This window comes from Desmodus rotundus, chromosome 5, assembly GCF_022682495.2.
Source record: "Desmodus rotundus isolate HL8 chromosome 5, HLdesRot8A.1, whole genome shotgun sequence".
NCBI lineage: Eukaryota > Metazoa > Chordata > Mammalia > Chiroptera > Phyllostomidae > Desmodus > Desmodus rotundus.
In genome coordinates this window covers 9,399,364-9,424,949 of record NC_071391.1, presented here as the reverse complement: position 1 = coordinate 9,424,949, position 25,586 = coordinate 9,399,364, and the positions used below count along the sequence as shown (strand labels likewise).

General features: G+C 46.9%; 1 protein-coding gene across 3 annotated transcripts; it reads right to left on the bottom strand.

Annotated features, from left to right (window-relative positions):
• Positions 1-7,326: 7,326 nt before the first annotated feature.
• On the bottom strand, positions 7,327-17,241 carry LOC112303563 (macrophage-expressed gene 1 protein-like). 3 transcript variants are annotated; one of them, XM_045194405.2, is made up of 3 exons: positions 16,980-17,241; positions 11,435-11,945; positions 7,327-10,118 (listed from the first exon to the last, which is right to left on the bottom strand). In XM_045194405.2, the coding sequence occupies exon 3, from the start codon at positions 9,860-9,862 to the stop codon at positions 7,637-7,639; it is 2,226 nt and encodes a 741-aa protein (XP_045050340.2). In that variant the 5' UTR covers positions 9,863-10,118; positions 11,435-11,945; positions 16,980-17,241; the 3' UTR covers positions 7,327-7,636. The 3 variants fall into 3 exon arrangements, with proteins under 3 accessions (XP_045050340.2, XP_045050341.2, XP_045050343.2); XM_045194406.2 differs by having other exon boundaries at positions 17,169-17,216; XM_045194408.2 differs by lacking the exons at positions 11,435-11,945; positions 16,980-17,241 and having other exon boundaries at positions 7,327-9,439; positions 9,616-9,831.
• Between the last annotated feature and the right edge of the window lie 8,345 nt (positions 17,242-25,586).

Sequence of the window (25,586 nt, the reverse complement as noted above, 5' to 3'; positions counted from 1 at the left end):
TGGAAGGATGGTTACTGCTGTAGACCAATGCTTCCCAACCTTTTTCACAGAAATGGTAATGTTTGCACGGCACCCTGGGGGGAACTGGAGGGGAACTGGGTTGTAGGAGCAAGCTGCTCTAGGCTGGAGGGAACTGGACCATGGCTGGGATGGTCTGTCTGGCAGTCTCAGTCCTTATTTGGTTACCATGGTATTAAACGGATGATTACATCTTGACTTCTGTCGGACAGTCTGTGCTTAATATGAAGGGTTAACAAACTATTTCCTAAAGGGCCAGATAGTAAATGTATTTAGGCTTGTGTGCTACAAAATCTGTTGTAGACTCTGCCATGGCAACATGGAAGCACTCACAGACAGTATGCAAACAAACCAGTGTGGCTGTGTTCCACTAAAACTTTATTTACAAAAGCAGACACCCCGCCTGTGAGCCGTGTTTGCTGACCCCATATTTATATGAACATTATGCTTTAGAGCCTTGAGTCCTTCTCTTTTTAAATTTTGATGAGATTGTAAGGGATGCCAAACTTAACCCTGCTCATCTTAGGTTTTCAGCTGGGACTCTAACGAAAAGACAGATGAACAAGAGGAAAACCATTTATTAAAGCATGTCGTACACATTATGCAGGAGAAACCTGAACTAAAAATAAGTCAAAAGGGCAGCTTAGCATCTTCCACAAGCAATGCATTTGTGGAGAAATGATGGAACAAAGGCAAGCTTAGGCTTCCAAGGGCCTCCAGCTACAGGTAGGTAAACTGAAGGAGTAATGATGGTTTGTGATTTTGTTTCTGATTTCTCTGGTGCATATCTGGGTTGATGAGAGTCTGTCTTTACTAAAAAGAATTTATAGCCCGCCTTTAGGCTGGAAAGGAGGAGAATGTGTATGTGTGTATGTGTGTGTGTGTGTGTTTGCTGTTTCTTAATTGCTTTTAGCTCAAAATAATTTTAATGTCAAAGAGCATATTTTAGAATGACATGGTCTGGTTTCCTTCAGGTCTAATTTATTAACTTTTTTTTTTTAATGGATTGGGCTTTTCGTGTCATATCTAAAAATCTTTGCCTAATTCAAGGTCACAAAGATTTTTTCCTATATTTTATCCTTAAGTGTTTTATTATTTTTTTAATCTTCAGCAGTTAGTAAAGGGTCAGCCTTCTTAAGAATGAATGAATGAATGAATGATTTAAATGCTTTACTTTCCTTAGCTTCTACTCTCCCCACTCGGGACTCTGCAAACCATGAAGCTCAACAGAGACTCCTTGAATCCTACTCTGATCTTTGAGCTCCTGACCTTGCTAATTTGTTTGCCTACAACATAGTGGTTCCCACCCTTTTGATGCTGCAACACATTTTTAAATAACATACATATATCCCACTTTTATTTACACCCCCCAACCTGCTTTAAAAAAAAATAAGCTTAAAATTAATTTTCATTGTCAAATTTTCAGGAACTCCTTGAGATCACCAGAGATCAATCGGTGAGTACACAGAACAATCAGTAGACAGGATGAGTTTGGACCAAGCCTAAGCCTAGAGCTAGGAGATAGTGTCTGAGGTAAGGACTGGGCTCTGGAGGCGGGGCTTGGAGGTGGACCAGGTATTTTTGAAGCAGGGTGCAGCCAAGAGGAGGGCCCCAGGAAGGGATTTGTAGTGGGGTTCAGAGCTCGGGGTGTCCAAGAAATATTAGAAAAATGTATGTAGGATGTCCTCACCCCAACAAGCCGGAGCCAGGGGGGATGGGTCACATGGAACAGGGCCATTCAGAGCTGTTTTGGGTGGCAAGAGCTTTGCAGCTAACCCCTGGCACAGTCATTTAACATATCTATAACCTTTAACTGGTTTCATGGATATGTTGAATGGCTGTGGCCCTGCTTTGAGCCAGGGAGATGGGAGTGACTTCCACCCAAGGTGGGACTGGGAAGCAACTCCCCCTGGTTACAGGGCCTGCGTGAGAGCTTGGAGATGATTGGCTCCATGCCATGGGGCCACACCTGCCCAGACTTACAATGGCAGCCCAGTAAAGCTGGAAGAATTCGGGGATGCTGGCAGGTGTAACTGACTGTAGGAGGAGTCAGAAATGGGGCTGCAAAGGAAGATGGGCGCTGGGATTTAAACCTAGGCCCGGCAGCCATAGAAGAGTAGACCATGTGGCTCCGAAGTAAAGAGAGAGCAGACCACGCGGCTCCGAAGTAAATAGGGGGCCACACGGTTCTGAAGTAAATAGAGGGAACCACGAGGTTCTGAGGGAAAAGGAAGAGGGCCATGTGGTTCTGAAATGGGGAAAAGGACCACATGGTTATGAAGGAGAGTAGAGAGGACCACGAGGTTTTGGGGTGCTTCTTTTTGCCACGCTGTTAGGCAGCAGGAGAGACTTTGCCAGGAAGAAAGGGGAGGAAGGACTCTTGCTGGTGGCCATGAGAAGGTGCCACATGGCTTTGGATTAACTGGAGATTGCAGCAGCCACACAGCTGATGGTGCCGGGAGCCTGAATCACGGACTTCTACTTCTTTTCCTGAGACACGGCACCCCGGACTGGGCACAGGGAGAGGGAAGGACTGCATCTGTGGGTATTCTAAAGGACTTTAGTATCGTATTGAAGACATTAAGCCATTACTCTAAGTCTGTGTAACTTTTAAATAAATAATTCCTTTCCTTTTCACCAGTCTCTGGCATTGAGAGACATCTTTCCTCTGGCGGCAGGCATTTCGAACCTAGCAGGTGGGCGTGGGGGAAGGAACCTCCAGAGACAGAAAGGGGGAATCCTTTCTGTAATAAATTATCGTGAACCACCACCCCCTCCTTGCTCTGTAACACTTTCTTGTAAGTTGCCCATCACAACTGCTTAGCTCTGTATTCATTTCTCTTTATTTAAAAAAAGAAATTGATGGTGTTTTTTGTGTAAATCATATAACCAAAATTTGAAAAATGAGTTAATCTAGAGGGAATATAAAGGCAGAAAATTTGTAACTAAGGTTGAGTCCAACAACAAAAATGTAGAAGGGGCCAAAATGTGGGTCTAAGTTTTCTAGAAGTCAAAATAAGGAGAAAGATCTTTTTGTTTTATGTCACTTACAGTGTCCACAAGAGAGCAACAACCCAGCTGTCTAAGAGAAGCCTGTTTCAGGAGAAGACACTGGGCAATGTCACAGGGAATAATGCCCTGACAGTCGACCAGCAGTCCCCATTCTGTCATCAGCCGGGATGAAATTTCAGCAGCCTCTCCACCCTGTTCCTCACAGGTCTAAAAGGAACGTGCGGACTGGATGCTTACACCATTCTACCACCTCCTCCTTTCCCACCCCTTTTATTTTTATCTGTGTCCTTGCCTGCCTAGAATACTTTGAGACAATGAAAACTGAGTATTATTCATCGTTTTTATTTACTCAAGCTCTGATAATGGGCAAAACGGGACTTAAAACTGGTATTTTAATGAAGTGATAATAATACATTTAAGAATCCAAGAGGGGCAGGATTTGATAGCTGGGTCTTATCACCTGGGGCCTCACAAGACCTGCTGGGGCGCCCCTATCAAGTGCTCTGCCTGATGCTGAGCTCTGGAAGTCACGGTGATGAGCACGACACCATCCCCCCCGCCACGTGAAGAGCTTGCAGTCCAGCTGGGTAAAGAACTCCTGCAAAGTAAGACATTCCTAGTCACGTGCTGCTAATGAGGTGAAGAGGAGTAAGACAAGCATTCTTCCTGGAGACTGAAGGTGTATGTGAGGATCAGGGGGGCCTGGGCCAATAAAAAGGCATTTTCAGTAGAAGGGACATTTGAAGCCAGTCTAGATTAATGAGTAAGATTTCAATGGGTGAAAAGCACAGCCAGGAATGACATGGTGACCAGTGTGCAGAGCGCAGAGGGCGTGTGTCACAGGGAGAGGCTAGTGGAGAGCAGGGTGACAAGGTGGGTCAGCCCCATGGCAAACAAGTCACCTGTACAAGTGGAGTGACATGCTCCAGTTAACAGGTCCTATCTACTGTATTTTTCAGACTATAAGATGCACAAATTTGGGAGGAAAATGGGGGTGCTTCTTATAATCCAAATGTAGCTTACATTTACATTGGTGAAATATTATGTTATTTATCTTACTAAATATTTTACCACATTTTTTCTTCAACAATTTTTTTCCTATTTTCCTCCTCTAAAACCAAGGTGTGTCTTATGGTCCGAAAAATACAGTAATTATTAATAGCGCCTCCTTTGGTCTCAACAAGAGTTCAGATTTGGACTGTAGGGCAGTTCATTCTGCCCCCTTCTTTTTTTGGTCCTGTGTCAAAACCTTCATTATGCCCCAATCACCACCTCACCCATCTTGGTGGGAGGAGTTCAGTGTTTGCAGACTGGGGGGCCTTATTTCAGGAAGTGAACTAAGACCATCAGAGATGGGCCTCTAGTTACTGTTGAGAAGATCCCCCCAGGCCAGAACTGAACAAATCTGAAAGTGGGCCTGACTGAGCGGAGTCCTGTCCCGTTGCAGAAGCCTTGCCAGTGCCCAGTTAGAATTTGGGTCCCTCTTTCATGTTCCCATAATGCTTTGCTTGACGCTGTATGACATTTCTCAATGAGTACTTTATATCTTGTGGGTGTCTGACCCACTCAGCTGTGAGCCCTGATCATGCAAGTTCGTGCACCCTGCACCTGGCTGTCTCTCACCTCCACACCTGACCGTCGGAATTACCTCCACATCAGGGCAGCTCACTGTGATGTGCCAGGCGCTGCACTAAGGAGTTTCCTTGCATTATCTCCTTTAATCCTTGTGACAATTTATGACACCAGTCGCATGATTACCACTTTGTAGGTGAGATTAGTTCTCAGAAAGGTGAGACAATTTTCCCAGGATCACGGGGCTCGTAAGCAGCTGTTTGGGGACTTTGGCCCAGCTTTGCCTGATTTAACTCTGGGGTCTCACTATAGAGGCAAATCAGACACCTAGTGTTAGCGTGATAGATTTCAAATTTAGGAAGGTCAGGTTGTTTCAAAGCACTTTGCACTCATTAGCTCATTTAATCTTCTCAAGTAACGTAGGAATTTAACGTGCCAACTCCATTTTATAGAGAACCAAACTGAGGCACAAGAAATTACCAGAGGCCAATCAATGTATGACTCAGAGTCAAGCCCATAGCTTTGCTGCTGTGCTCAGCTTCAGTTCCCTGTAAAAGCTACTCAAACTGTCTGAGTTTCAGTTTCCTCTCTGGTAAAATAGGTGTGTTCTCAGTCCTTAACTAAAACTGTTTTTCAAAGATGTAAATGAAATAATCTTTTCCAAGGCTAATTTATTTTTTTAAAAATATTTTATTGTTTATGCTATTACATTTGTCCCAATTCCTGCCCCCCCCTTGATCTCCCTCCACCCAGCCCCCATCCACTTCCTCAGGCAACCCCCACACCATTGTCCACGTCAATGGGTCCTGTGTAGTGCATGATCTTTGGTTAATCCCTTCACCTCTCATCTGGTACCCACCTCCCCCCACCCCTCTTACATCTGTCAGTCTGTAACATGTTTCTATGCCTCTGATTCTATTCTGCTCATTAGTTTATTTTGTTTATTAGATTCCACTTATAAGTGAGATCATATGGTATTTGTCTTTCTCTAACTGGCTCGTTTCACTTGCATAGTGCTCGCCAGTTCCATCCACGCTGTTGCGAATGGTAGGAGCTCCTTCTTTCTCTCTGCTGTGTAGTATTCCACTGTGTAAATGTACCACAGTTTTTTTATTTACTCATCTACTGATGGGCACTTAGGCTGTTTCCAGCACTTGGCTATTAAAATAACACTGCTATGAACATAGGGGTGCATAAGTTCTTTTGAATTGGTGTTTTGTGATTCTTAGGATATATTTCCAGATGTGGAATTGCTGGGTCAAAAGGCAGTTCCATTTTTAGTTTTTTGAGGAAACTCCAAATGTTTTCCACAGTGGCTGCACCAGTCTGCATTCTCACCAACAGTGCACTAGGGCTCCTTTTTCTCCACATCCCCACCAGCACTTGTTTGTTGATTTATTAGCGATTATTATTCTTAGTATTTGAGTCATGTGTCTTTGAGCAAGTCACATAACCTCTCTGAGCTTCAGTTTCCTCACCTATAGCACGACAACTACTTCCTTCCTTCAGGGTGTGTGAAGATGAAGGGAGATGCTATTATAAAGGTATTTTCACATATAGGAAGTCTCTATGAACTGTAGTAACCACAAGTCCAGAGAAGGCTGAGGAGTGCCACCAGTCAGTAAGTCCTTAGACGACAGTCAGCCCTGATGTGCGCAAATCAGACCAGAGGGAACGGCCATCTCGAACGTCCCAGCAATATTTGGATTTCAATTGCCTCTTCCTCTCAGGACTCGGAGTTCTCTCCAGGCCTATCTCATCAGAATCCTGATATAGTCCAGTTTGTAGCTAGAGGAGTTGAAACCCCAAGTAAAATGACTCACTTAAGTCACCCTGGGGCAGTGGGGTCTTGACAACCCTCTGAGGTCATACTTCCCAACTATTAGCCCCGAGGGTCTCTAAAAATTAACACAGCAAGGGGCTCATTTGGACAAGGCCCTGCGTGCCCTGTGGTTCCAAGGTTAGGGTTTAATGTGACACCAGCTTCTTGTGACAACCAGAGACCCACACTCTGGAGTTGAATTGGGATGAGGTCTGAGTTCCAAGAACATTACAAAACTCAACCTTGTCCCCAAGAAATTGCTGTCTTGGGTTAGAGAGTGGCAATTTACTCTGGCAAACTTGGGCTAAACAGGACATCCAAAGGAAGTCTCTTCCATGGGAACTGTTGGGGTGAGGTAGAGGGCTGGGGACTCAAATACGTTTTCCAAAGCTAAGCTTCATGAAACAACCATTGGAAATATTCAGTGGCTTTTTAAATGTTTCGACTGATCACAATTTGAAATATATTTTGCATTGTCACCCAGTGCATTGATATATATATATTAGTTTAAACCACAGAAAACTGCCAATTTTTGAGTCAAAAATAATTAGATATGGGCAATTTTATATAATCAACTTAATATATTACTGAAACAAAGTTTCACAAAGTAATTCTTATGTTTATTTTATGCAAAGCACTATATTTTTTAATGTCAGCTCATGATTCACAAGTAAGCCAGGCCCTGTTTAAAAAAGAAAAACTCTGACTTACATCCAGCCCAAGAGAGAACATTTGGGGTCCAAGGTAATAATTCTGGGGAAACAGAGCAATAAAATGTTTTTTATAATACCTGCAAGACAGAATTCCAACTTCAAAACTATGTCTTATACGTTCTGTCTTCCCTGTTGACCCCCCTGCCAAAGACCACAAAGCGCACACTTGTATTTGAACAGAGTTGACTTTATTGGCTCCTTGCAACAAGGGAGGCAGCAAAACACTGAAACTCACCATGGAGAACAGTGCAGCTTCTCAGCAGGGGGCATTCGGGAAAGGGATTGTCACAAGACCAGAGCCTGAGCTGGCAGGTTGGAGGAGACTTTGAGGAAGCTTAGTTTACTTCTATACTGTTAACTTCAGAAAGTGGGGCCAATTCTATGGTTGGTTATCACACTACTTATCTAGGTGGTAGAAGGAACAGAATGGAATAAAGCTTTAATTAGTAATGAGGCACCGTCATGCTTGGTTTGGACAGAATTCTCGTGGCCTGGCCATTCAGACAGAGGTGGGCTCTGCGATAGTTTCAGTGGCCCCATAGGAGCTCTGATCCTGAATCAGAATGCCCCTCTGCATTTTCCGGTACCACCCTTTCTTGTAGTACCTGAAGCCACAGGTCACCCCCAGAGCAACAGCCACCACAGCCACCATGGCCCCCACACTGATGCCAACAATGGCTCCGACAAAGGGCCTGGAGCCAGCCTGGCTCAAGAGATTGGCTGGCAGGGACCCGTCGTTCATGTTGGCCTGCTGCCAGTGGCCAGAGCCCTGGAGCCTCACCCAGGCATGCTGACCATTGGAGTCCACCAGGACAGACAGCCTGTGCGAGCTGCGATTGTTGTTGAGCAAGGGGGGGCGGGGAAGAAATGGGGGCATGCGGACAGCTGCCTGCTGCTGGTCCAAGAGGGCCCCAGCTCTGAGGCAGTAGAGGATTTGGCACCCGTCAACGAGGTAAGCCTGGTGTTGGCTGTACCCTGCTGGGCACTTCATCGGGTGGTCTGTGGGACTGTCCCGGTAGAACATCTCCTGCAGGAGCCCAGGGCTCTGGCCCTTCAAGAGGCCAGCCAAGGGGTTGCCTACTTGGCAGCTGAAGAAACCCCCAAAGGGAACCGCCTGCGCTGTGCACAGCTCTAAGTCACTGCTGACACACACCCTGAGGTCACCAAAAAGCGTCAGCGGGTAGAAGTAGGAGGGGCAGGTCTGGCCCCCAGTCAGTGGGTTTGGGTGGTCAGGGCCATAGAGGCCTCCGAAGAGGAAGCTGACAGAGGCGGGCAGGGAGGCCTGGGAGGGCACGCACCAGGACGCGGCCAGGCGCACCACGGTGCGCTGCTCACGGACCGTGCACACCGGCTCGCAGCAGTGGAAGAAGAGCCAGCACCTCTGGCACTGCTGCGGGCATTCAGAGTGGGTCTTGCTCGATGTCTTCAGCTCGCTGTGCAGGGTGCTGGCCTTGTAGTTGGACGGGCAAGAGGTGTTGCCGGTGAGGGGGTTCAGGGTGCGATAGGCTTGACAGAGACTCTGTGCTTCCTTCCCTGACACGGCCTCGCACTCCTGGAAGACACCCCCGAAGCTGAAGTTGGCTTGGCGGTCGCCATCACAGGAGCCATCGTCCACGTTGGCTTGAGGGTTGAAGGTGGGCGCCCCACGCTTCAGGCAGCCCGGGTGCGCGTTGACTGCATAATAGCGGTGGATGGCTCGGCGCACAATGGCCGCCAGGCGGTGCACCGCGGGCGCGGGGAGCTGGGGCAGCGCCTCCGGCTCCAGCAGCTCAGGCAGGGGCAAGCCCGACCTGCCGATCGCCACCAGCCGGTTACCGATGCCCTCCTGCCACGTCTGCAGGGTGATGCCTGGGTAGAAGGGCACCCCACCATGGCTGCGTGTCCTGGAGGTCACCGTGTTCCTCACATAGTCCTGGAAAAGCTGGCTCTGCGCCTGCCAGGAAGCCGCGGCCCCGACATTGACCGTGTGGAAAAACACGGCCGAGGCGGCCAACGTGATGTTGCTCCTCTCTGCGGCCTTGCTGCCCACCAGTTCGCGCTTCACCTGGTCCTCCTGCACCAAGGTTGCCCCGGCCTCCACGTGGGTAAGGACGTGCGTGCCATACCTAAGCACAAGTATCTCCGCCAGGTACTCAGCCTCACGGGTCTGGTTGTTCTCCAGGTAGTCGCTGAGGGTCAGCAGGTGCTGCAGAAAGGCGGGGTGGAAGTCGGGGGACTCCGGGGCCTTCACAGAGTAGATGTGGTGGCGGACCTGCACTCTGACCGTGACCGTCTCGTACTCCAGGTTGTACTTCTTGACCCTCTGGAAGTCGGTGGAGAACTTACCGTTGAGGCCGGGGAGGAAGGAGAGCTCAGCATTGATGGAGGTTGCCCAGGCGTCCGTGTAGCTGAGCCACTCGTCCAGGAGCTCGGCGCGGGTCTCCACCATGCTCTCCCGCCGCGGCACCACGTGAACGTGGTCTGGGATCAGGTACTCACCGTCCTCCGTGGTGCGGCACTGAGAGTAGTTATGCCAAAGCACCAGCCCCAGCTCCATGTTGCGCAGGTTGTCCCAGCCGCCTCCCGGCAGCGCTCCCAGCACATTCAGGACCCTCTTGCAGCCTTGGACGCTGAGCGCCTCTGGATCCCCCATGCTGCCGCACCCCGCGCAGAGCAGGACCAGCAGTGGCGCAAAGCACAGGGCCACTGCTGGAGGAGAGCTTCGCTGTGGTAGAAGCTTCTCCATGGTTTGGGGAAATGGAGGGCAAGTCTTTGAGCTACGATCTGAAATTTACCCAGCCACCAGACAGTGACTCAGCCTGACCCAGGCCCCTCCCCAACGAGCAGTCCCCTGCCCCAGGCACCTCTCCATGAAGTCTGGGGAAAAGACTTACCACAAGCACCAAGGGGAGTGAAACCCCCCGGATTTCAGGCTTTAGGCTGGGCCCGGGAGAGATGAACTAAGCTTGTGAAGAGCTTGCTGCTGCCCCAAGGGCCTTCATCTATATGAAGAAAATCAAACCTTATTTATTGAGCACCTGATATTTGGCCCCCAGCCATAGAACGCAGGTCCGATCCTGCTATTGCAAGTGTCAGAGGTAGATCAGGTGAGGAAATGGCCTAAGGACACAGCCTGAACCTCCCCCAGGTGGCCAACCAGCCTGTGGGCACTGTGGCTGGGAAGTCACATGTCATATTCACTCCAGGCCGATTTCCTGGTCTGTCAGCAGATATTCCAGAAAGGAGCCCCTTCCTGGACTGGGGTCAGCTCAGGGCAACTCTAAGAGGTGAGGGATGACTGTGCCGATGTTCCAGAGTGCTGGCTATGGGCCAGACAGAGCTTCTAAAGCAGGGCTTAGCATACTCCACCAACAGTCCAGGGCCCGGGAGTTTTCCTCCTCCTCTTCCATCTGCTTGGAGCCCTCTAGGGGCCTCCTTCCCTCGAGATTAGCAGATGCTCAAAGTGAGACCCTGGGCTCGATGCTTTATAATCTTACTTTAACCTCTCAGCAGCCCCCGATCACACGTGAGGAAACTGAGGCCCAGAGAGTCAGGTGCATAATGGAGCCAGCATTTGGCTCCAGGTTCATCTGAGCCGAAGACCAGTTTCCATTCACTGATCTGAGCGTGGTGCCTCGACTTTGTAGCCAGCGTCAGGGTCTTGATTTTCATCCCTCCTAGGGCTTTTGCAGTTAAAAAAGGCTTCTGGAAGGGGTCTATGGGATCGTACAGCCTAGTCTGGGTTAGACCTGGTTACGGCAGTGAGCTTGGGGCAGATGTCTTTTGTGCCTGTCCTGCAGGGGAGGGGTGGCACCATCCAGAAAAGCTGTGCTGGCCTTGACCTCTCGAGATCTGAATAAGAATCTGGGCTCTCTCATTTCATCAGCTGAGCCCTCCCACTTGCATGGCCTTCTTTCGAGTCCCACTTCCTTCGTCTGTTACAAGATGAGAACAATAATAAACCTCTTCAGGTTTCTATTAAACCTGAATAGCGGTTAAACCTCATCTGCTGATCTCAGGGGAAGGGGACCTATAAGGGTCCAAGCAGATGAAAGAGGAGGAAAAGAATTCTGGGCCTTGGACTGTTTGTGGGGCGTGTTAAGCACCCCCCACTTAGAAGCTCTGTTGGATGTCAAATGCCCAGTAGAGTGCCCGGCACAAAATAGGGTGTTCATTCAGTAAAGCGGGCTAAGGGACTTGTTCAAGGCCTGGATTTGCACCCACATTTGTCTGGATCCAAAGCCTAGTGCTCTTTCTACCACCACAGTCGTTCCAATCTCTATGCTTACATTCTTTCATCATAGTGTGACTTACTTACCACACAGTAATTTGGGATGGATTGTCTGCTGGAGAGAAGATGTTTTCCGGGGAAAACAGGAAAGCTTATTTTCCCTCTCTTGGAGTATCTTCCTAGGACAGGGACAAGTATTCATTTTGTGTTCCCACATCATGCTCAGTCCGCCAGGCTTGTGACTTAGAAACAAACACCTCATGTCATTATAAATCCAAAGAAGTCTGGAAATCCATCAGGTTTGTGGGCATTTTATAGCAGTGGACACAAGAGAAGATAAATGTGCTTCTGCTGAGTGGTGGCGGAGCATTTGCTGATGTAGGTCAGCTGCCAGCAGGGCGAGGGAAAGGACAGTTCTGGGAGGATGTTTGGTTACATCCCGGGCAGTGTTTGCTGAGGCCCAGGGACTAGGAGAGGCGGATGGCACCCAGCCTCACATCCCCCAATTGTTCAGAGGCAGCGTGGGGAACACACAGTCAGGACAGCCTTGAGTCAGATGCCAAGGCCTCCTGTGACCTCGGATAAGAAGTGTGACTTCCTGCAGAACAGAAACAAATAGGACTTTTTAAGCTCTTAATTTAAAAAATTACAACACATGCTTGTTATGGAAAATTAAAAGAGCTTAGATAAAGTGGAAAAGACCTCTTTCCCCCAGGTCTGCTCCCCAGAGACAACCACTGTGGATAGGTGGGTGTGTGTCCTTGCGGACATGCTTCCATGGGCACACAGACACACACTGCTTTCTTTTACAAAAATGGCAAGAGGCCATACACACTGTTTCACCCACACGGAAACTCATTTACAGAGAAAGTGATGTGCACAAGGTCACAGGTTGTAGCAGGACGGGACCTGAGTCTCTGCCTCTTGACTCTGCCTCCCAGGCTCAGTCCCACCCTACCCTTGGGCTGTGCACATTCCAACCAAACCACCCCAGAGGACACACACAATTACCCTGGCAGGTAGGCCAGGGAAATAGCACAAACATTGAATACTCTGCGTGTCGCAGGCCCGGCCAATCAGAACTGACACTGGCTGCAAATAGCCTCCTTGAGGCTACTGGCTAAATATCGCCCCCACGTGGAGGGGTCTCATTTCATGCCCTGCATGTCTCTCAATATGGAACTGGGGAGGGAATACATGAATGAATGAATGAATAAGGATGCCAAGTGGTCTTACTACCATAAAAGAAGAAACTTCTTGCTGGATTCCCCGAATAAATGTCTCTTCCATCTCCTGGAGCACAGCTGGGATCCACGCAGACCCCCAGACAAAAATCCTGCAATGGTTCGCTACTTCGTAGGGGACAAAAAATAAATTCCCTGTTTCCTTCTGAGATGTTAACTGGGATCCCGTGTAATAAAAGACAGATCAATAAGACGAAAACAGAAGCTTCTAAGAGGTATAAATGGGAGATATCCAGAGAGAAATGAGTAACTCAAAGAAGTGGCTTTAGAATTCAGTCTTAAATGCTAGGTTGCTATGGAAATTAATGGGGAGTGTGTAGACCTTGTAAGGGAGAGTAAGTGACTTTTAGGAAAGATGAATGGGCCCATGGAAGATAACTAGATGGAAGGTGTGATTGTTTGTGACAGTTTATCCAGTTGTGGTGCCGAGTTCTAGTCCCTTCTCCTGTGTTAAGGGTCAACCTTCCCTGGTTGATGAAACTGCCGGGGAGGGGACTTGTGACAATTGAGTTCCTTTTGCAGGGTGTATCTTTTGGCACATAAGGGGAGTTCAGGGAAAGCTTCCCCCTGCATTTACTGTTTTCCAAATGCCTTTAGCTCAAAATGAGCAATATACAAAAGCAGCATATTTTGGGGTGGTGTGTGGGCCCCACTATTCTTCAGCTTATAGAACTGATTCTCACAATACAGCCTGTTAAGAACAGAGGTTCTGGGGTTTCATCGAATAAGAACGTTTGAAGATGAGTTTTGAGAATCTGTATTTTGACAACGTTCTGAGAACCAAATCACCTACATCCCACAGAGCTTACTCTCTACATTAACAGGGTGCTACCGTGATAGTGTCTTCATTAGCATAAACTCGACTATTCCTGGAGAAATACCTTGATTATTCATTGTAGAAATTGTCCAAAATATCCATGAACTGCATCGACATTCAACAACAGCATCGACAGACGGTTTGTGTGTTAAGGTCATGAGAATCCTTTGCCTACCTTGCTCAGCTGTTAACCTTACATGGTTGCGTTATCATGTGTACCCAACCCTAATCAAGACCTCCCTTTCTCCAGTGAAGGACCTGCCTGAAACCAAACCTCCAATTCTCAACAAATTCTAACCTCGCCTTTCCCCCTCCAAGACACCGTCGAATCTCTGCTGAGATGGTGCTGTCTCTGTCTCATCAACAGTGTGTATACTTCTGACTTGGGAGGAGCTGGCATTCCATGGTGCCCGGGAGGTTCTGTGGCACAATTAAATCTGACAAGTACCAGACAAAATTAAATTCGAACTGCTAAGCCTGCCATTCCAGGTCTCAGCCTTCTGACTGTTGTCGCCTTTCCACCTCTGGCTCCATTTACTCTTCTTTTCAAACGGTACACTTTAAACTGGGCCATGCTTTTGTATTTTTAGCAACTCTATGCTTTTATTTAGGCTTTTCTCTCTGCTTACCCTTCTACATCTCAGCATCTTCTTCTTACCCCTTGTTGTAACCAGTTTCCAAGGATGGTCCCCAATTAGCCACCTCTCCAAGGATTCATGCCCCTGTGTGGTCCCAAACCACAGTGAATGTGGCCTGGCCCTGCAGGAGAGGCCCCATGGAAAGGGACCATGAGACTACTTGGAGAGGCAGAGTCCCACTCAGCCAGCGTCCTGGCTTAGCCCAGCCTTCATGCCACCTTTATGTAGGAAATGTGAATGAGCCTCCATAGAGATTCTCCCCAGCTGAGCTCCGTCCTGGCCAACATCCCATGGACCAGTCAAACCACAGAATAGGAAGGGTTAAAAAATTGTTTAAAGGCACTAAATTTTGTTATATAGCGACAGAGAACCAAATACACACTTTCAAGCTTTACCTCAAAAGCAACCCCTTTATGAAGCTTTTTACATTATCCCACTCAACGCTCTCCTCCCAAACCCCAGTTGCAAGTAGAAATCCCCTCTGCTGAAGGCAGATGGAAAACATTCAGCTTCCATCTTTTTCTGGCCTCCTGAAGAGTATTCCAGGAATTCAACCTTTTTCTAGGGCCAGCTGGCCTTTTTAGGTGAGACCAGAAATTTGGGAAAAAATACTTTCCATTGAGGGTCAGAAATAGAGTCCACCCATCCCCCAGGAGATCAAATGCATTGCTTCTCGAGATAAAACCACCATCCTGGGAGTGTTACACAACAGACTGGTGTGTGTGTGTGTGGGGGGGGTGAGCGATATACTATTACCGAATGGACCCACCCTTGTGCTCCCGGGGCCCCCCCACCCCAAACTAGGTTCGCCTTGCCCGCCACGAGGGAAAGACTTCTCTCAATGCCACAGACTGGTGAAAAGGAAAGGGATTATTTATTTAAAGAGTCTTACAAACTTAAGAGTAATGACTTAACGTCTTCTTTGAGATCCCAAAGTCCTTTAGAATACCCACAAACACACAGTCCTTCCTTCCCCCTCTGCCCAGTCCATGGTACTGTATCTCAGAAAAAGAAATAGAAGTCCGTGGTTCTTCTCTGCCCAAGCCGCATGGTCCCAAAAAGATGCCACATGGCTGCCGAGCCGGGGTTTAAATCCCAGCGCCAATCTCCCTTTTCCGATTCCGTCCACAATTGGCCACAGCTGCTATTTTTTTCCCAGCTTTACTGGGCTGCCATGGTAAGTCCCGGCAGGTGTGGCCCTGTGGTGTGGAGGCAATCATCTCTAAACTCTCACGCAGGCTCTGTAACCAGGGGGAGTTGCCTCCCAGTTACATCCTCGGTTGAAGTCACTCCCATCCACCTGGCTCAAAGCATGGCCACAACTGTTTAACGTATCTATGAAACCAGTTAAAGGTTATAGATATGTTAAAAGACCTACCTTTCTAGAGGTTATCTGCAAAACTGTTCCTATTCACAACAGCTCTCACGGGCCCTTCTCCATGCCTCCCATCCCCCAGCTCAGACTTGTGAGGGTGAAGATATCCTATAGATATATTTTTTCTAATATTTCCTGGACACCGAGTTCTGGACCCCATTACAAATCCCTATTTGGGGCTCCCCCTTGGCTGTACCCTGTTACAGGAGGAAACCATTGCTTTTGACGTATTTTGACTGTATTTAATTGTTTATGCTATTCCAGTTGTCCGCACTTTCCCCCCTTCCCCCACCTCCACCTAGCAACCCCTCCTCAGGCAATCCTGCACAACAGTTGTCCCTGGCCGAGGGCCATGCATGTGTGTCCTTTGTCTAAGGACGTGCCTCTGTCCCTTCACCTTCTTTCATCCAGTCCCCCTCCCCCCCTCCGGCAGCTGTCAGTCTGTTCCATGTACCTATGCTTCTGTTTCTACTTTGTTCACTATTTTATTGTGTTCATTATAGGGCAGATATATGTAGCTCGCATGCTATTTGTGCTTTTAATCTTTGAAGTCACCAGGTTATGATTTACCTGGTAGAGGCTGTGAGAGGGTTGAGGGAATATGGAGGTAGAACTGCAGGGGCAAGTGTAATGGGGAAAACGGAAAGAGGAGGCGGCTTCCCACCTTCTTGGTTTATAGTGCAGACTTTTAACCAAGTTCTTAGCCCACGGGTACACTTTCTGCCTCTTTTAAAAACCTAGTGCCCATTAAGTAAAAGGCTCTCCTAGGGGTGAACAGACTTTCCTCTGGAAGCAGGAGGGCTCTTCTCTGCGTTGGCATCACCTACCAGCAGAGGGCAGTGCCGACCGCAGCTGCTGCCTGCCCCAGCAGCTTCCTTCTCCAGGAAGTTAAAAAAATTATACACACACACACATATCATATATATATCATGTATGTATATACATACACACCATATTTTTCCAGGTCTAATGCGCACTTCGTTGCGCAGATTTTTGAGGGAAAACTAAGGATGCGCATTATGCATGGGTAGTACCTGAAATACCTTGTATCTGTTCTGTGTTGTGTAGCTATTTGTTACATGAAATTTCTTGTGCCACAATATGTTAAAAAATGCTAAAATTCCTCTACAGGACAACAAACAAGTATCTAAATATAAAGAAATAAATAATTGAATAAAAAATTTAAAACGAAAGATTTTTTTTTTCCCTGAAAGTTTAGGCCAAAAACATGGATGTGCATTATACACGGCAAAATATGGTATATAAATAAAACTCTTCCTGTGATTACTTATTAAATCCACACGGAAAGCGAAAGGAATGTTTTAAGCCTTTGAACAGTCATGAACACAACTGACTCTTTTTTTTCAATTTCCTGGTCGCGTGCGCGGCCCAAGACGGCCAGTTTCCTCCAAGGACCCGCGAGCACCCGCAAGGGAACGCCTTGGGTCAGGATGGGCGCTCTCCTTCCCGCAGATGCATCGCGGTGCAGGCGGTTTTGTGAAACCGAGCGACCCCGCCCCCTACTGCGGTTCAAAGAAACACAGAACATAAAACTTACCATTGTAACTAACCGCTTTAAGCGCACAGTTCAGCGGCCTTAGGAATATTATCATTGTTGTGCCACCGTCACCACCCTCCACCTCCAGGACTTTGCCATCTGGCGACGCTGAGACTGTGTGCGCATTAAACGACTAGTCCCACCACCCCTCCCTCCGGGGGCTGGCAACCAGCGTTCTACTGTAGTTACCCGCTCGGTGTCTCCGGTAAGGGGAATCATGCAGTGTGTGTGGTTTTGTAACCGGCTTCTGCGCTCACGGCTCACGGCCGCTGTAGCACGTGTCAGAAGTCCCTTCCCCTTCTGAACGACTGTTTTGCCTCAGGCACAATATACACAGGGCAAAAGTCTCCTCCTCCTGGAATTGAACACGCTGGGTTATGCCGTGGATTCGAAGTGGGACATCAGGGTCCCCCTTCAACTTCTGCCTGTGCCAGCCACATACACGTGTTTACTGTACAGCCTGGGCCTGGTATGTGTGTTACAGAGCAAGGCAGGGGGTGGGGGCTCACGTTAAATTATTACAGAAAGGATTCCCCCTTTCTGTCTCTGGAGGTTCCTTCCCCCACGCCCACCTGCTAGGTTCGAAATGCCCGCAGCCAGAGGAAAGACGTCTCTCAATGCCAGAGACTGGTGAAAAGGAAAGGACTTGTTTATTTAAAAGTTACACAAACTTAGAGTAATGACTTAATGTCTTCAATACGATACTAAAGTCCTCTAGAATACCCACAGATGCACAGTCCTTCCCTCTCCCTGTGCCCAGTCCGGGGTACCGTGTCTCAGGAAAGGAAGTAGAAGTCCATGATTCAGGCTCCCGGCACCATCAGCTGTGTGGCTGCTTCAATCTCCAGTTAATCCAAAGCCATGTGGCACCTTCTCATGGCCCACCAGCAAGAGTCCTTTCTCCCCTTTTCTTCCCGGCAAAGTCTCTCCTGCTGCCTAACAGCGTGGCAAAAAGAAGCACTCCAAAACCTCGTGGTCCTCTCTACTCTCCTTCAGAACCATGTGGTCCTTTTCCCCATTTCAGAACCACATGGACCTCTTCCTTTCCCTCAGAACCTCGTGGTTCTCTCCTTTCTATGGCTGCCGCGCCTAGGTTTAAATCCCAGTGCCCATCTTCCTTTGCAGCCCCATTTCCGACTCCTCCTACAGTCAGTTACACCTACCAGCATCCCCGTATTCTTCCAGCTTTACTGGGCTGCCATTGTGTCTGGGCAGGTGTGGCCCCATGGCATGGAGCCAATCATCTCCAAGCTCTCACGCAGGCCCTGTAACCAGGGGGAGTTGCTTCCCAGTCCCACCTTGGGTGGAAGTCACTCCCATCTCCCTGGCTCAAAGCAGGGCCACAGCCATTCAACATATCCATGAAACCAGTTAAAGGTTATAGATATGTTAAATGACTGTGCCAGGGATTAGCTGCAAAGCTCTTGCCACCCAAAACAGCTCTGAATGGCCCTGTTCCATGTGTCCCATCCCCCCTGGCTCAGGCTTGTGGGGGTGAGGACATCCTACATACATTTTTCTAATATTTCCTGGACACCCCGAGCTCTGGACCCCATTACAAATGCCTTCTTGGGGCCCTCCTCTTGGCTGCACCCTGCTTCATGTGGGGTCCACTGAGGATGGGGAAGGAGCAGGAAAACCGATACACTCACTCGCTGGGCGGTCCCTGCCAGAGGCACTCTGGCTGTATAAAAATCAGGACGTCCTTCATCCTCCCCCTCTAATTCAGTGTTTCCATGTCTGGGAATACATTTAAAAGAAATCATTCAAGGAAGAGAAAAAAAAAATCACATTCAAAACATTTAGAATGGGATGAATGGGGGCACACAGCTCACACGTCGCTGCAGAGAGAACCTGCTGGGTCCAGGCAGCGTCCAGTCCCTGCGGGAGATCTTAGTGGCAGAGGGTCCCGCAACAGCCTGTCACAGACCTTGGTTTGTGTCGTCATTGCTGTGCCTTGCCTGTTACATTACACTTAATAGATGACCCCTGGCTTTTTTTGTTTGTTTGTTTTAATGACATTGTGGTCAGCATACTTAAGAGGTTGGTATCACCTTATTAACTTTTTAGTTGAGAAGTTTTGCAAGTCTCTGAGTGTTGCATTGGCCAATGAAAATGTAATACTTTTTTATTTAAAAAAATTATTTATCTTTAGAGAAAGGGAAGGAGAAAGAGAGGGGGAGAAGCATCAGTGTGTAGTTGCCTCTCACATGCCCCCCCCCCACTGGGCACCCAGCTGGCAACCCAGGCATGTGCCCTGATTGGTAATTGAACTGTGACCCTTTGGCTTGCAAGTTGGCACTCAATCCATTGAGCCACACCAGCCAGGGCAAAAATGTAATACTCTTGAGTGGAAATAATGGTAGCAAATGTTTACTGAGTTTTTGCCATGCACCAGGTGCCATCCCAAGAGGCTCACTTGTATTGGTTCATTTAATCCTCCCAACAATGGAATGAGTTAGTATCATTAGTCCCATTTTACTGATGAGGCACAAGGAGATTAACGAACTCAGCCAGGAGTGCATAGCTGGAGGCAGTTAAGTTTTGAATCTAGATAGGTGGATACCAGAGACCCTGCTGTCCTACATGTTCCTGATTCCTTCGGAGTCACTATAGCAAGGCTTCCATAGTGCGGTATGATCGTGGATCATTTAAGAGGGCCAGCGTAGGTGAGACTGTTTGTAACCTCTATTGTTTAATTAATACAGCCTTTAATCTATATTTCCCATGGATGCTCATTGTAGCATTCTTTACCTTAAAGAAAAATTTGGATAAAAATTTTTGTATGGCTAATAACTAGGATTTGGTTAACTTATAACCTACCTACGTGATGCAAATTTATGCCAACGTTAAGATGAACTTTCTTACTGCCCAGCTGCTTCTTTGAACATGAAGAAGCCAAAGGGAGAACAAGCCTGATTGATTTTCTACCAGTTACTTTGGTAAAAGGCATCATTACCACTTTCCCAGCTCCCCAAGGGCTGTGTCCCTGAACACACTTCCCTGAGCATGCCTGCTTTCCAGAAGGCCATATGCACCTGACGTTAGCCTCTGTCTCACATCAAACTTGCTAAGAGACTAGATCTTCATCATTTCCACCACACAGAGAAACAATAATTTTGGGACAAGATAGAGCTGCTAGCTAAGGCTACAATGGCAATTGTATTGCAATATGTATCAAATCAACATGTTATGCAGGTAAACTTACACAATGTTAAATGACAAATATATTTCAATTAAAAAAAGATAGCTCGCAGACTTAAAAAAAAAAAAAGAAGAAGGTTCACCCCAGGCCCCTCTTCTCTGGTTATACAGTGTTAGCTGTAAGACTGAACTAAGAGGCAAAAGAAACAAAACGGAAACAAACTCATAGAAAAAGAGAACAAGCTGATGGTTGCCAGAGGGGAGGGGATGAGAGGATGGGCGTAAAAGGTGAAGGGCACTAACAAGTACAAACTGCTAGTTATAAAATAATTCACAGGGCTTGGCTGGTGTGGCCCGGTGGTTGAGTGCTGGCCTGTGAACCAAAGGGTTGCTGGTTCGATTCCCAGTCTAAGGTACATGCCTGGGTTGCAGGCCAGGTCCCTGGTGGGGGCTGTGCAAGAGACAAGCACACATTGATGTTTCTCTTCCTCTCTTGTCCCTCCCTCCCCCTCTGTCTAAAAATAAATAAATGAAATCTTTTAAAAAAAGTAATTCTCAGGCATGTGACATCAATAATATTGTTTGTGCAGAATGGTGACAGACAGTTACTAGGCATATCATGGTGATCACTTTGTATAATCACTATGCTGCACACCTGAAACTAATATAATATGTCAACTATAATTTAAAAGTGAAAAATATAAAACATAAACATTTAAAAAGAGGCTGCCAACCCTTGTAAGACATTCAGAAAGCTCTTAGAGGGTTGGAACTTGTACTGCCAGTCTTGCAGAAGAACCCAGAGCTCTGGTGTATCGAACGCTTCTGCCCTAGGAACTGGGCAAGTCTGTTGTCCTCCAGGAGCCTCCACGTTAATATCTGTGAAGAGAAGGTTGCTTTGAGCGTATCTAACTTAATATGGCAGGCACAAGCAGTTTGCACCCAGCTGAAGGCTTCTGGGATTTCAGTTGCACCTCCTACTCTTGCTTCGGAGATTTCAGTTGCACCTCCTACTACTGCCTGGCTCAAACACAGCCCCATGCACGACAAGAAAAACCCTGGACTTGGGTTCTGAAGCCCTGGCGTTTGGCATCGGCTCTGCTGCTAACTGGGGGTGAGGGTGATAATAGCCAATAACATTTACAGAGTGCTTACCATATGCCAGATAAAATATTAAGTGTTTATTTTTTTGTTCATTATCCTTATTTAATGTTTGCAACACCAAGATACGATTATTTACCTGTTGTAAAAAGAAGGAAACGGGGGCACCAAGAACTCAGTAAGCTCCTTAAGGTCTCTGTTTATACGTGAGTGGTAGAGCCTTGATTCGGACACCAGGGGGCACACTTATACCCATGTGTGCCCGGAAGGAATTGTTGTAGGCTCCCAGGCGGGGCCCCGAAGGAAGTCGGGCCAGTCTGCAAATGCAAAGCCATTGTTGCGCCTCACCAAATGTGACACCTCTGGATGCGTTCTTTGGGTCAGTATTTCTCCCACTCCCCTGCCCCTAACTGCGGTCCGACTGGAGAAATAGATGCCAAAGTGGAGTAATCCTGAGGTCTGGAGTTGGATAAATCTGGATTTCCCAGCCAAGGGAATTTAATTTAAGCAAGGCACTTCATGTCCCTAAGTCTCAGTTTTGTCAATTCTGAAATGGAAACAATAGCACCTGCCTCCTCAGGTACTTGTGAGAATAAATGAGGTAACGGATGTGAAACCGGATGTCAACCGAGTCCACGGCTCCTGCTGCCTCTCACCACTCAGCCAAAAGGCAGAGACAGGGATTGGATGATAATTGCACTTTTATTAATATCAGAGGCCAGCAGTCTGAGAAGGTGGCAGGTAAAAACCCTAACATTCACCTTCCCCCAAGCATGTCAGGGGCAAGTTTCTCTGGGTGAAGCGTGGGAAGGGAACGTGGACAAAGAGCACAAAGCAGGTCCTGGTGATGTGCAGGCTGGAAACCCGAGTCTTTGGGGGAGGGGGTTGGTTTTGGTGAATGTCTTTATTTACTGGTCCCTGGACCAGGACGGTCAGCATTTCGATCAGTGGAGTGGTGCCCCCCTGTGCCTCTTTCCAGTGTTTCTGCGACACGGTGGATCAGTCTCCGCGTTCCTAGTGACCAGACATGTACGTTCGGGCCTGGGTTAAAAGTCCCTTTGTTCTTCCCTGGTCAACTGTTAACTGCAACAAAATCTCCGCAGGAGCATAAGGTTGATTAATTGCTTACACGTTCTACTAGGAATCATCTAAGGATGTAATGGAAAAGGAAGGAAAGAAAGAAGAAAGTCTTATTTTCAAATTTTATCCCTTGCACCCCTATCCTAAGTTTAGTGCCTAGGATAGTAGCTGGCATATCAGAAATGGTTATTAAGTAATCATAATCGTTACTAAGGCAGTAGCCTTCAACCACATGGAGTTCGACAGGGTGAAAATGAACATGATTCTGAGTGGCCTCAGACTGTAATTGAAGAGAGAAATCACAGAAGAGACTCCTCAGACAACAAGTCTTTTTAAGCACAGTCAGAGCTACTGGGGACAGATTAGGTTGTCTCTGAAGGTAGTGAGCTCCCTGTGACTCAAGCTCTTCAAGCAGATACCACCTGGAGAAGGGGCTGCGCACAGACCCCAGTCCCAGCGGTCCTTCGAGCCTATGAGTTTATTGCAAGATTTATCCACAGCGTTAGGATGCTCTGTTGCCCTCTTCCCATGTCTTGATTCTCTCTCTTGTCCGGATTGCTACAGGTTATGGTACCATTTTTCATATAAACCAGAGGAACCCATTCATGTTTCAGGTGCTGCTGGGCAGGCAGTCTAATTTTAACACAGCCATCATCCGGCCACAAGAGCAGGTAGGGGCAACTGTTGTCTTTGGAACCTATCTCGTTCCTCCATGATATTTGTGTCAGAGATCAATGAGCACGTTTTCTATTCACACAGATTCCTCAGTGTTCCAAAGTCCATTTTCTGGTCCTTTTCCAATCCACCTGGATGACAGATGACACATTGTTTCCCAAATGGTATATACTCCCTTGCATACGGTCCAAGTATCACTGAATAAGCTCAGCACTTCCCATCTGAAACCAACAAGGTCATCTGGTTTTTCCTGGCACGAACACCGTGTTTGGTAAATGTTTTACAGAAATAGTTAAGCTGAAGACACACAACTGATGTGGACCTTGCCCTTTTATTTTCTTTTAATTATTACTATTTTTAACTAGTTGTGTGTCTTTGGCCACTTACCGAGTCTTTGTACTTCAGTTTTCTCATCTCCAGGTAGGGTGAATGATACTACCCACCATTACTGGGTTTCTGGGTTTTTTAAAGTTAAATGAGCTAATATTTGTGAAATGCTATCAGAGGTGATAGTATTGTTCTATTTTCTTTAAAAGGATGTATAAGCTTATTTCAAGCCCCCAGAACTGTAACTTAAGATCTGTATGTTTGTAAATTATACCTCATTTTAAAAGAGGAAGAGAGAGAATCTCTCTGTATTAAACTTCCTTTGTTATTATATGTCCAAATTTTTTAAGTTAAATGTTTTGCCTATTTATTTTGAACATATTTAACATTTTAATTTTATTGGTACATTTCCTTTATTCTTCAATTACGTTTGACATGCAATATTATATTTGTTTCAGGTGTGCACCATGGGGGTCAGATATTGACATAACTTACGAAGGGATCACCCGGATCAGTCCAGCACCCATCTGACACCAGGCATAGTTATTACAATGTTATTGATGACATTCTCCCTCTTTTTTTAATGTTCTTTTTAAAAAAGATTTTATTTTTATTTATTTTTAGAGAGAGGGGAAGGGAGGGACAACAAGAAGGAGAGAAACACCAATGTATGGTTGTCTCTCCTGTTTCCCCTACTGGGGATCTGGCCCACAACTCAGGCATGTGTCTTGACTGGGAATTGAACTGGTGACACTTTGGTTCACAGCCCACACTCAATCCACTGAGCTACACCAGCCAGGGCTGATGCCATTCTCTGTGCTGCTCCCTTTCTTGGGAAGCCTGTAGGATCTTGTCTTCGTCTATGATGGTAATACGCCGAATGAGCTCTTTCACACTCGGTCTGAAGTGAGTTCTTTCGATCTTAACACATTCTTCACTTTTGAAAAATCGGCTTCTCCTGCTGCTCCTGCCTCTTCTTTCCTTTTCCTCCTTTAAAGTTGTTTTTTATCACTCCATTTGCTCTGTTCCCACTTTTGACATGCCATTTAGCTGGACGTTCAAACTTGTCAGTGCTTTTCAGTTCTCTTGTCTTCGCTCTCATATTTCCCATCCTGTCTTCCCTTTGTGTTACGACTCTCTGGACAGTCCATCTTTCTAATGATCTGTCAACTGTGTCCACTTTGCTGTTCAACCCATCTGCTGAAATTTTTTACTTAGTGTTCTAATATTTAACTTCCAGAACCTCTAGGTGATTTTTTTATGCATGTAGCAGAAAATATCACAATGGTAATTACTTAAAGTCTTCTGTTTGTTCTATTTCTCCTTTAGCAGGTACGAATTGATCCATAGGTTGAGTCTGATGCCTCTATTTCCCTTGTCAATTCTTTAGTCATTCCTGGTTTTCTTTTTATCTTTCAGTTTGAGAGTTCCTAGCCACACTCAAAAAAAAAAAATCACTGTTGCATGCACCTGGTATTTTGGGAAGATGGGATGAGACAATGTGGCAATACTTCTTAAATTGAATTTACTGGGGTTACATTGGCTAAAATTATATAGGTTTCAGGCACACAATTCTGTAATACATCATCTTTATATTGTATTGTGTGTTCACCACCCCAGGTCATGTCTCTTTCCATCTCCATGTATCCCCCTTACCCTCTCCTGACTCCCACCATCCCCATCTCCCTCTGGCAATGACCCTACTGTTGTCTCTCTCTGGGGTTTTTGGTTTTTTCTTAATCCCTTCACTTTTTTCATCCAGCCCCCTTATGCCCTCCCCTCTGACAGTTATGAGTCTTTTCTATTTTGTTAGTTCATTTTGTTCACTAGATTTCACTTATAAGTGAAATCATATGGTATTTGTTTTTCTCTGACTTAAATGCCCAAGTCTTAAATGCTGGACCTGCTGTGTTTACCCTCAATCAAAAGTATTTACGGAGAATCTTAATTCAGCCGACAGTAAGGTCTAGCTACAGCACAAGGAGTACAATCTTTCCTGCTCTTGAAAATCTAGAGATGAGGCCCACATTCTGTGTTAACAATCCCACTAAGTGATTCTGATGCATCCACAAGTGGGAGAATCTCTACTCTTAAACTGAAAACAGCCGGAGCCATGGTCACTAGTCATAACTGGAGTGGAGGGCGCTACCAGCACCCAGTGCAGAGAGGGCAGGGAGCCTGCTGCACATCCTATAAATGCACGGGGCTGTCCACTCTGAAGTGCCCACTGTGCCAAGGTTGAGAAACCCTGTCTAAACTGGACTTCCCCTCTCTTCACTC